Source organism: Ursus americanus, chromosome 12 (genome assembly GCF_024610735.1).
Source record: "Ursus americanus isolate L20-20 chromosome 12, mUrsAme1.1.p, whole genome shotgun sequence".
Taxonomy (NCBI): domain Eukaryota; kingdom Metazoa; phylum Chordata; class Mammalia; order Carnivora; family Ursidae; genus Ursus; species Ursus americanus.
In genome coordinates, this window is record NC_142138.1 from 1,338,855 (window position 1) to 1,351,372 (window position 12,518).

The 12,518-nt window shown below is 40.8% G+C and overlaps 1 protein-coding gene across 6 annotated transcripts in view; it reads right to left on the minus strand.

Moving 5' to 3' along the window:
- Positions 1 to 771: 771 nt before the first annotated feature.
- The window catches only part of FOXJ3 (forkhead box J3), a 142,298-nt gene continuing 130,551 nt past the window's right edge, over positions 772 to 12,518 (minus strand). For all 6 annotated transcript variants that reach the window (XM_045799839.2, XM_045799835.2, XM_045799838.2 and 3 more), the window contains 2 exons: positions 5,773 to 5,880; positions 772 to 3,770 (listed from right to left, as the gene is read on the minus strand). In XM_045799839.2, coding sequence (XP_045655795.1) covers positions 3,655 to 3,770; positions 5,773 to 5,880 — 224 coding nt within the window. In that variant the 3' untranslated portion in view covers positions 772 to 3,654. The remainder of the gene's footprint in view (positions 3,771 to 5,772; positions 5,881 to 12,518) is intronic.

The following is a 12,518-nucleotide window of genomic DNA, read 5'->3' on the forward strand; positions in this document are numbered from 1 at the left end:
GCATAACCTAACTCCTCACCATCAGAATCCTGCCTTGCCAGGGTACACCTTCAGAGCAGTTCCCCTGGGCTGTCCCCTGGAGCTGGTGTCTTTGCCTGTCCTGGGTTAAGTCTGCACTCACTAAAGGCAGGAGTTGTGGCTTTCTCCTGAGAAGGCTGACAGGAGCGTGGGCTCAGCAAACGTTAAGAAGCTCCATTTTTACCTTCGGAAGGTAGCTCTCTGGGGAGGCACATCTGGAGGCAACAATGAGGTCAAGGATACAGGTAGGGTAGGGGAATTTCTTGGAAGTAGCAGAGGATGGTGTAAAAGAACATGACATTGGAATCAAATGACCCAGATTCAAACTCAGCTCTGTCACTTCCAATAAAGGATCTGGGTAAGCCACTGCACCTTTGAGTTGTAACCACACTGTAAAATGAGCATAACAGTACCTACTTAGCACAGCACCTGGCAGATGCTTAGTACTTTTTCATGTTCCAGGTACTGTTCTAAATGTTTAAATGCATTAGTTAATTTAATCCCACTACAGCTCTAGGAGATAGGTATTATTATCCTATTTTGAAGGCACTGCAAATGAGGAAAATGAGGCTCAGAGGAACTAAATAAGTTCCCCAAGTTCAAAGAACTAGTGAGATATTCCTAAAGGCAGCAACAAATGGGACACACTCTCCAAGGCCACAAGGACTGTCTGCAAGTTTCTGCCATTGGGACTGACTCCAGTCTTGTTCCCCCAACTGTAGCACATGACACAGGGCCAACTGTTGTTGTAAATAGAGTTAACATAATATATTTATTTTAAGTGCCATTCATGCATATCAGTTCTGGCAGCAACAATCCTAATGACACTTGGGTATTTCTTTACAGCACTAAACAGTTACAAAGAATGGGTGCCGTTCATCATAGAGGCAAAATATGAAATCGTGCAATAGCAAAACTGTAGAAACATTAAAACACTGACTGTCCAACAGCAGTAGAGAGAGCAGATTGTGTTTGCACAAAAAGCCAATGCATTTTCATCACATATATACAATATAGATATGTACACATCACCCTCTGAATGAACAATATCAAAATACTCTATTCCATTTGAAATAATCCCCGGATTGATTCCCTCCCACTTCAAAGGACATCTGAGAGACATGTATTTACAAGAACACACATGAATACATTTACATTTCAAAAACTGCCACAAATGCCAGTCGGATTATTCTCCTGGACAGAGTACCCCCATTTGATTATATGCATTTATTATTCTTTTCCCCAAAAGTCTTCAGTCAATTTAAGCCCCAAACAGAACTTGCTCTGCATTCACAACTACCAACTGAAAGAGCCACGAGAGGGGAGGCTCCGCACCTCAGCAGGTGCTCTGGTGGCCGGAGCCCACTGAGAAGGCCTGTCTGGGGCTCCAGGGCCGCCCGCGGCACAAGAGTGCCACGCGTCTGAGTGCAGGCTCTGCCTCCAGGGCCATCTGTGGTAAGTTTAAATTCTCATAAAAATATTGATCACTGCAAATCAGTAAATGACTGCCAAATGGTAAATGCGCTTCACAAAATTTGTAAAATCGTCATCAGTGGTTTCTACTCAAATCATTCAAGGTAAGACTGCATTCCAATACCTAAACTGTTTAAAGTGCACATTGCTACCCAAGCAATTTTAAGTTTTCAAAACAGCTATTTTGGTATCTAGAAAACAGTGACTTGAGCAGACTATTGAAAATCCCACCCCACCCCCATTTTTTCAAGTTTTTGCTCTGCAGGCTGCTATCTCATCTTGCCTCTGATCTGTGTAAGAGGGGCCTGTTGGCTGCCTTGCCAGAATCCTCCGATTTTCACTGATCCAAGGGGCTGGAACTGAGCTTCCTCTTTCATGCCAAGCAGGGTCCAAACAACAGGAACATAAAGCCCTTCCTTTCTCCCCAACCTCACCAGCCTTTCCTATGGCTGGCTTCCCAGTGATTCATTAAAGGCATCATTCTATTAAAAAAAAAAAATACCCACACACATTGACAAACACTCTCACATACACACATACAGAAACAAAGATGTCTGTTTAGTTCAAGTAGAGAACACTCAACCACATTATCACTAAGGCTAATTAAAGTGATTTAAAGCATGGCTGATAGAGACTAGAGATGCTAAAAAGCAACCAGTAAGCAGTTATTACTCCTTGATTTGATGGAACATATCATTCCCCCATTATAACTGAAAGAAATTCTGCCTTTTTTATGGTCTGAAGAACCAATTCAAAATCTATTCATTTAAAAAAAAAATCTCATTTCTGTTACTTTTATTATAAAACTAAGACAATCAATCCATGCAAAGTAACTATGATACAATATGAAACAAAACAAAAAACTAATAAAAACCCCAATGAGGCACACGCATTTCAAAGAAAGTAACCCAAATGTCATGCACACAGACACACAGAGCAACAGAAACAGCAGACCACTTAAGGATACTGCACTGAAGACTGAGGCAAATAAAATGTTTGTGTGGCTCTATTCTCCTCAGTGCTTCCTAAATGGAAAGAGAAGGAGTGAGGAAACTTGTGTTATACACAGTGCCTGCCCTGCTGTTCTGTTGCCCAAATGAACTCTGATTCGAATTCCAGAAAAATGCTATTTAGCTAATACATGTCAATCAGCAGGAATGCTAGAGAGAGATACTCACATGGTAAAAGGATGATAAAGAGAATGACACAAGCTCTCTGATTGTCTTGTCTGTAGACTCTTAAAAAAGAAACCAATTCTGTGCTTTCAGACACCACGCTTCTCCTTAATGAACCCAATAGGAGCTGAGCATTCACAGAAGGTAGCAATAAATATTAAAATAACACTTTTGAATAATAAATACATGAGTGAATATGGAGGCAATGATTTTGTTAAAGAGCCAAGCAATGCCCAGCTGCTAACTGATCAAATACATTTTAGAACTGTTATAATGCAGATTGAGGACAACAGACATGGACGAGGTACAACATAAACTCCGTAATCCCCCAACCATCAAAACAAATTTGGTCAGTTCTTTATGCTGCTCAGGAACAACATGCCCCTCTGGATTGTTTGGAGACCATCAAACTCTGGGTTCTTTGACTTAGTAGAACTCAATACCCACATTTCTGAAAAAGATTAAATAAGAAACTGGGCTTTGAAAAAATCTATTTCCTTTCAGTTGCCTACATCAGTTAAAAGCATCCTGCAGAAAATAGCCTAACAAGGAATAAAAACTCACAGTAACTTTCTTTTCAAGACGTAATAATCCAATTAGAAAAATCGAAGCCTTTCAGTAATTTTTGTACATATATTTACACATATGTATCTATAAACTGCTTGCAGCAAAATAGGCTCTGTCTGAAAAAATCAGTCTGGCACTTGTGGTCAACATCAAACACAAATATGCAAAAGCCGTTCAAATCACACAACAGTTAGGAGCTACATAGGGCAGCTGGCAGGGAGACAAACATGTAGTACTTGTTTGGGTCAGATAAAAGCAGTAAGTTATCCAGCTAAAATCTTTTTGATTGTCTTCAAAAGAAATTTTGATAACATCGGTAAAGTGATTAGCAACTCTGTTTTCTCAACTGGATTCTCTTAAACCTTTCCCTTCACTGCACAGAAAGGTGACGCTGGGGTCTGGTGCCTTGCAGAAACAAGCTCTACACAATTGAATCCCAATCAAAGTCATCCTGGATGTCGTCTGGAGGCAGAGAGCGCCGCATCTGGAAGGCTTGGGAAGGCATCATGTGCTGCTGGTTCATGGCTCCGTGATGGCCTGGAAGGAAGGAGGCAATGTCAGTAGAGATTTAGGTAGAGAAGAAAGGAATAAATGAACACCTACTGAAGACTTCCTTTGTGCCAGGCACTCGGTGCTTGTTATCTCCCTAATCCACTCAGAAGCCTTCACCCAGGCGGCTCTCAACCACCCTCACGTTACAGATAACACGGCTTGGATTTAAGAGAACGGAGCAAGTTACCCAAGGTCATACAAGTAGTAAGGGGAAGAGATTTGAATTCAGTTCACTTGACTCCAAAACCCACGCCTGTTTTGGTTACACCAGGAGGAAGCAAGGAGGGCATAAAAACGCTAGGGTGCCCAAGTGCTGATGCAACCCTTTCTCTCAGTTTGTCCTGTACCAATACATGTTTCAGTAACATGAACCGGCTCCCATGAGAATGGTAAAAAGAGAATGATGTCAGTGTACCAGTGAAGTCACTCTGGGTCATCCTGAATTCTCACCAGCAAGTTAACTTTTGTGCCACCAAGTGACAGTGGGTGAACACAGAGAACATCAACACAGCTGAGTGCAGGGAGGCCACGGTAGACCAGAGTGGAGTACAGGATGCCCACCCTCCCCACACTCCTCTCCTTAGATTACTGTGGCTGTGTGCAGCTCGTGCTCCCCAATTTTGGTGCATTCTGCCCTTGTCTCCATAGCTTTGACAAACCCCCTTCCAAACCAGACTTTTTTCTCAAGTAATAATCTCTATTTATTTGCAGAATTCATTCTTTTATTAGGAATTAAACATATCTTTTTAATGTTGTGGAATTTTTACTGAATTATTGCGGTTTTGTTTGATTTGCTTGATCTGATTACAAAGTTTTAAGCAGTCTGCTGCTAATCTCATTTTTCTTATAAGCCCTGTAATTTTTAATGCACCATTTTATAAAATGCTAAGGTTTTCAATATATCACAGTATAGCAGAAATGCCTATGTTTACTTATTTTTTAACTTATAAATTTCTTACTATGGCACCAGGCACTAATTTAAGTGATTTACCTCTAATCCTCATTTAATGCTCTTAACAACCCTAGGAGTTAGGCAGTGTTATGAACTCCCTTTAATAGACAAAGGTAGGAGGGTTAAGGCAGCTATCAAGTGGCAAAGCACCAAAATGCAAACCCTGGGAATCTGGTTCCAGAGTCTTAACTACCATATCTTGCCACCTACAAGTCCTGGTGAGTGCTGAGAACAAATAACACTTAGTCCTCCCATTCATCAAAGAACAGGTCACCTGGCCCCAACTCCTCCTTCACTAATACGGGGCAAACACTTCTTCGGGGGTTTTAAATTCACATCTGCACATGACCTTTCCGTTCCTTGAGCAGCCTAAGTGGACGGCAGCATGGTACACGAGAAAAACAACGAACTCTAAATCCAGATATCAAGACTTGAGTCTTGGTTTGGTCACTTAGCAAAACTGGTGGCTCTGGGCAAGTTATCTCCACTCCTGAGCTAGGACTTCCTCATCTAGATTATCCTTAAACTACCTTCCTGATTAAATGTAACTTATTCTGCATTCAGGAACCCAGGAGGGACAGTTTATGAACCAGTGACTCTGCAACTTACCTCTTCTGTAAGAACCTTCTTCAGAAACTAGAGCTGGAGGGATGCCAGCAGAATGAACGGAGCAAAATATATATGAGCTAATCAAAGACAGTTCTTGAAGCCTGCTCAAGTCCCACCAAAGTCAAAAAGCCTCAAAGATACCTAAGACCACAGGACAAGCTCTATGTCCCTGGACCTCTTTAGAGAGGCAGGACAATAATTAGAATCACAGCATCAAAGAGACGCAGGTTATATGGTCCAAACACCAAATGACACTTGAATCCCTTCGCCCAGCACTGAAGCCAAGTAACTGTGCAGACTGTCACCCCATCCTCCCATACCAGGGATTTCACTCCCTCCTGAACAGCCTCGCTCACGCTGGGACAATTAAAGTTTTTTAATATTACACTCTGAGTACCAACTGTAAGACAACACACTCCAAATTACCTGCAATTGTCGTTCCTGGAGTGCTGAGTGCCTGTGGGATGTGAGGGTAACCAGGGGGCGGCATCACTGAAGGAGGGAGATTTTGCCTGGAGTCTATGTACAAATTTCCTATCAGATTGAAAAGCAGAATGAAGGAAAACACACTTACATAAATAAAACAAGTAAAGCACTAAAACCTTAATAAAATTATTACCTAAAACTAAATTAAGCAGGTAAGGCGAGAAAAGAGACAGAAAAAATTACTTCTTTCAGATGCTAATCCCAAAGGTGGTACCAGGCTGAGTGTGAATACACTGATGCTAATTCTGGCACTGCCTCTTTTCTGTCTGGAAGCCTGCAGTCAAGTTGTCTTTCCTGTTGCTGTGACACATCTTATAACAGTTCAAAAGCATTTTCTTATCTATTTGATCATCTGAGCCTCCCACTCAGTCCAAAATGAGGGCAAAACAGGGATTATCCCCATTTTATGGATGGGGCAACTGAGGCTCAGTAAGACTAAGCTGACATGCCCAAACACACATCAGTTTAACAGGGTGAGCACTAGAATCCACTTCTCCTAGATCATAGGTTCTTTCTACTAACTGCTGCCCTCTCTCCTTGATTTTCTCACTTTCAAAGCAGACTTATCTATGTGTGCCCTAGCTGATTAACAAAATGAATGGAGGCACAAAGTGACAGAAACATTTGCACAAATTTAAAAGAGCTATACCAAGTAAAGGTGATGAAAAATGTATTATTTAGAAGTGTGACGATGGGAAACAGATCTCGTCTGAATGGCATTTCTGAAGGTTCTTAATATATTTTCGCTGACAGGAACCATTAAGAGTAACAGCTCTAAAATGTCAATTACGCTGCACCCTAATGCAAAGCAGAAAGGGAAGGGAGCAAATGTCACATGCCCACCCCCAATTCCTCCTGGGGCAGAAGAACTATAACACTGGCTCACATTGTATGCAACATCTGGAATTCTGGAAAGGCTATTTTCCCTTAGGTATTCTATCTACTGTGTCACACAAATTACAACTGCATCTAGCAATGCTATAATCAAACTGGAAAACAGCAACCATTTTCCCAGAGGCAACCAAAAAGATACTCAAGGTAGGAACACTTTATTTGGCTACTCACAAGTTTTTACCTGTCACTGGAATGTCAGACTGTCCACGCTTAAAATAGCCTCTGAGACGCCTAATTCAGGCCTACCTCTGTTCATGCAGATGAATAAGACTAGAGAGAAAATGAGACAGAACCAGGAACAGAATCCACCACTTCTGACTTCCAGCCACTGCTTTCCAAGATGACATGCCTTTTTATAGTGAAGTTTACAGTTAGAACTAAGCTCCTTGACCAATTTACCATACTGAAGATTTAGTAAGAAAAGAGAGAAGAGCTATACTAAGCTGTAGCTCTGGGATAGTCTTAGAGAAAAAAAACCCACCCCCAAGTGCTGATCAGCCTTCACATGAGTGGCCAGCACACCTTCCAAAAACTGCAGCAGGCTAGAGGGGCCACGCCACTCTGAATAACAAGCTCACTCGTTTATCAGTGACTTCTCAGCCTGTGTTATAAAATCTTATTAGCTCTCTTTCTACTCATCCGTAAGAGCTCAAATCACAATCAAAAGACAACTGATTTTTATGGAAATTATTTTTATATTTCTTGTTTTCATTTCTCTTTTTTGGCTTAGTAATTCTTACCTTAAAGGGGGAGTGAGGTAACAATTAAAGAAGAATTATGGGAATAAACAAGATCACAGGAATAAAGGGTCACCCACATTAAACAAATAGCCTAACTTTCTGAAATTCTGTCACATTCCTAACACTTTTATTTTCCTATAGAAATTCTCATTACTCCTTTTTTTTTCTCATGTTCTCATTCTATTCTAAACAATGAGAGTCAACCTGGACTTTCTAAACAAGAAATTAATTTCCAGTGTACTTTTCAAGGACTTCTGAGATCCTACAACATTTAGAACATGTAAGTTATGAGAATTTAAAAAATCAAATCACACAATGTATTTATTGGAAGTGGACTCTTGTTGAATGACCATTCATTCAAGAAGTTATGTTTGAGGCCTTGCTCTAGGCACTGAGTATACAGAAATGAAAAAAACAAACTCCTGTCTTTTTTTTTTTTTTTTTTAAAGGTAAGCTCCACACCCAACCTGGGGTTTGAACTCACGACCCCGAGATCAAGAGTCACATGCTCTGCCAATGGAGCCAGGCAGACATCCCAACAAACTCCCTCTTTTTGAAGCATACCCTCAGGCTGAGGATGGCAAACAAAGTAACTTAATATGTTATGCACTCTACAGAAAAAAATAAAGCAGGGAGAGGGGGACAAGGAATGCTGGACAGTAGTAACTGCCGTTTAAACAGAATGCTCAGGAAAGGCATCACTTGAGTAGGTGCTTTTGGAGAAAAAGCTTGAACAAGATTAAAGACATGAGTGAGCCATGTGTCTATCTGGGAGAAGACCACTCTAGACAGAGGAAAGAACAGGTATAAAAAAGACCCTGGGGTAGGTGGAGTGTGCCTGGTATGTTTGAAGAATGGCAAGGAGGCCACTGGTGCGGGAGCAGGGGGCTGAGGGAAGGGGAAAAGGATACAAGGTCAGAGAGTAATGAGGGGGACCAGATTGTGTGAGGCTATCTAGGCCACAAAAAGAGTTTGGTTTTTACTGAAGAAACCGGGCACCAATGAAGGGTTTTGAGCACAGTGATCAGATTTCTGTGTCTTATAAAAATCCCATTTATCCTGCAAAGTCCAGCTTCAAGCTGTCTTCCTCTAGGAAGTTTTTCTATCTCCCCAAGAGAGTTAAAACCCGTCTCTTACTCCCACAGCTCTATGGCAGAAGCGCAGTCTTCATCACACCAGGCTACGAGCTCCTTGAGATTAGGGGCTATTCGGACTTATTCCTTCATCCCTACTGCCCAATACATAGTCAGGCACAGAAAAAGTTTAAGTATTTGCTGAATGAATGTAAGCCTACCCTAATTTAATGACCTTTAAGCTGCGCCTGCATTAAGAATAGCACAGCTAGAGGACTTAAACATTATTGGACAAGACAAATTGTAAACACAGGTAAAATGATTTAGAAAGGAGAGACACCGTGTACTGTAACATCCTTTTCTCCTTCCCTTCCCTCTCCCATGCTAACACATTACAACACCTCTAAGGAGCCCAAAGAGGTATTTACCAAAAGGAGAATCTTGAAGACGGAAGTGACAGGGAAAGTTTGAAGGATATGGAGAGACTATACTCTGGGACTCAAGATCTACACCCAAATGAACTTTGTAATTTTAGGCAAGTTGCTTTTTCTCTCTGGTCGCACTTTCCTTATCTGTTAGATAAAAGGAAAAAATTAACAACTCTCTGAAGTCCCCTCTTATACTCATTTTGGTGGAGTGGCAAAGATGTACTGGGGAATAGAGAGACGGGAAGTGGGATATCTGAATAGATCTGATACAGAAGGATGTGAGAAGGAGAATAAAAGAATGATAGAAAGAGCCTTAGACTTAAAACAGAAGGAAGCAGGCTGGGCATGTAAAAAACCTGAGTGTCTGTGAGAAGACCTCAGTGCGCATGAGGTAACGAATACCTGGAGCCCCAGTGCTGATCAGAGAGTTTTGACAAAAGCCAACATGGCTTGGCAGGCCAAGGCTGGCAAAAGTTCTTTTGACCCAGAAGGAAAAGATGAAAGGGGAAGGGGAATTGGGAGAGGAATAAACACAAGGAAAAATGATAGGTCTTTTGCCTTTTTAATAGAGTAGCACTGAGAGTTAAGAATGAGTTGTGGGGACCCTAGAGAAGGAAGGTACTGGCAATAAAAAGGAAGGATGGCAGAAAAAATTAAAAGGATCACAGAGTACCAGATCCAAATAAATCCAGGTCAAAGGTCAAGAAGAGATGACCACGGAGACCTAGTAACAAAGGGCTTTAAGAAATAACCCATGATCTCAGTCTAGAAAGAATCCAGAAGAGGTGCTTGGCCACTCTCACATGGGACAGCAGCAGATGGTTAGCGCTTTTTCCATGACCAACAGTGCCAAGTTCCAAAACCCGAAGGTACTCTTGGACCTTACTTAGAAATTTAGGTCACAAAATCGAAGACAGTCTTGTTTCACCACATAAGCTTTGAAATTCCAGAAAGGGTGAGCTACTGGTTAACATGTACAATGGCCCCTGAAACAGTCCTCTCTTTAAGACTGACCTACACCTTCTTCTACTTATCTTCCTAGAACTTTCTGATCTGCCGGAGGCAATAATCTATAAGCAACATCGACACAAGTACCCACCCCCACCCTTAGCATTTTAAGGGGGGCTGAAACGATTTGAGATGATCTGGCAGAGAACATGGCAGCACTTAGAAGAGTTAACTTCATAATTTATTTTGGTTGAACAGGGAAAGAAAAGAGGAAAGGAAAACCAAGGGACAAAGAGCAGAAGGGACGCTACACCTCTGGGATTTAGTGCAAGCTGGAAAAGTAGAAGTGATGTATCCTGAACGGGACCAACTATGGGTTTGAAACCTATCAGAGGATCAAAGAAGATAAGCTATCCATGTACAAGAAGAGATAAAAAGATGAAATGGAAGAAAGCTTATAAGTGAGAATACTTGCCAAGTTATACAGATCTTGATATTTCAAAAGGCATATAGGAAGGATTCTGAGAAGATGGTGGGGTAGGAAGCACCAGGAATCTATCTTCCAACCTAAACAAAACTGCACTGGTAGACTGTCTGATACAACAGAAAACACTGGAGTCTTTGGAACTTTGGAACTCTGGAAGTCTACTGACAAGTTTGCAACTCGTAGAGGAAGGGTTAGATAATAAATTTCAGTTATTTTTGCTAGATTCCAGCTCTTAGCCCAACAGCAGCTACCTATCCCTCATCCTCACCCCCATGGCAGGCAGCTGTGCATGTGTTCCTGGAACAACTTACACAGCTTGCAGGAGGCAATGCAGACAAAAAGGCCTCTGTTCTCCAAATACTGTGGATCTCTGCTCTGATCACAGAGATGCAGATATAAAGGATGGTGGCCACTGTTACATCTTCCACCAATGCTGCAAGCACCTCCCCTCCAAATGAACTGATTTCCAGGGGTTATAAGGGGGCTACTAACCTCCCTTCCCTCCTCTATTTTCCTCTTTTTACCCTTTCAAGAGGCAGACATTAAAAGCTAGGGCACTGAAAAACAACTGCATACACTGGGAAAATTAGAAAGTGACCACCTATACCAAGAGAAAAGTACAGACTCAGAGAAGACCTGAGAAGACCTTATGGCGAACCTTAGCACAAGGATACTTTGCAGCCATCAAGAAAACAAAAACAGGAGACAAAATAACCAAAAACAGCAAACCCTGGGGATGGGACAGAATCTGGTTTCCACAGGTACCACACTATTAGACTGAAGTGTCTAGTTTTCAACAACAAAATCACAAAGCCTACAAATAAACAGAAAAGTATGCCCTATTCAAAGCAAAAACAAATCAACAAAAATTGTCCTTGAAAAAGATCTGGTGGCAGATCCATTATAAAAACTTTAAAGCAAGTGTCTTAAAGATGCCCAAAGACTAAAGGAAGATGTGGAAAAAGTCATAATTACAATGTATGAATAAACTGGAAATATCAATAAAGAGGCAGAAAACCTAAAAAGAAATAAAAAAGAAATTCTAGAACTGAAAATTACAGTAACTGAAATGAAAATTTCATCACAGGATTCAAAGAAAAATTGAGCAAGCAGAAGAAACAATCAGTGAACCTGAGATAGGACAATGAAAATTATCAAGGCTAAGTAACAGAAAGAAAAAAATTAAACAAACAGAGACTAAGGGAACTGGGGGACACTATCAAACAAACCAACTATGCATTGTGGAGTCCCAGAGGAGGAGGAATGGGACAGAGAGAATATTTGAAAAAAATAATGACTGAAAACTTCCCAAATTTGATGAAAGAAGAATGAGAGTATCCAAGAAGTTCAACAAACTCTAAGTAAATGAGACCCACAAGAGACCCACACCAAGGGACATATTACAATCAAATTTTCAAAAGCCAAAGATAAAGGGAAAATCTTGAAAGAAGCAAGAGAGAAGTGACTTGTCACACCCAAAGGAACCTAAGATTATCAGATTTCTCATGAGAAACTTTAGTAGGAATTAGAAGGCAGTGGGCCAATATATCCAAAGTGCTAAAAGAAAACGTGTCAACCAAGAACTGCTATACTCAATAAAACTGTCCTTTTTAAGAGTGACAGAGAAATTAAGACAGTTCCAGATAAACAAAAACTAAGGGAGTTTGTCACCATTAGCCTGCCCTCTGAGAAATGCTCAAGGGAGTCCTGCAGGGTGAAATAAAAGGACACTAGACAGTAACTCAAAGCTGTACAGAGAAATAAAGATCTCAATACAGGTTAATACACAAGCAATCAAAAGAGCTAGTATTACTGTAGCAACACTTCAGAACTCCACTTTTTCTTTTATATATACATGACTGAAAAGACTAATATATTTTCTAAAAGTGATTAGTCTAGAAGCCAGTATTACTGTAACTTTCATTTTTAACTCCATGTTTTTTACATTAATTTAAGAGACTAATGCATTTAAAGGAATTATTAATCTATATTTTGGGGCACACTATGCATAAAGATGTGATTTTGTGACATCAACAACCAAAAGGAGTAGAGAAGGAGCTGTAAAGGAGCTGAGCTTCTTTGTTATAAAAGTTGCACAGATATAAATTCAAAATTA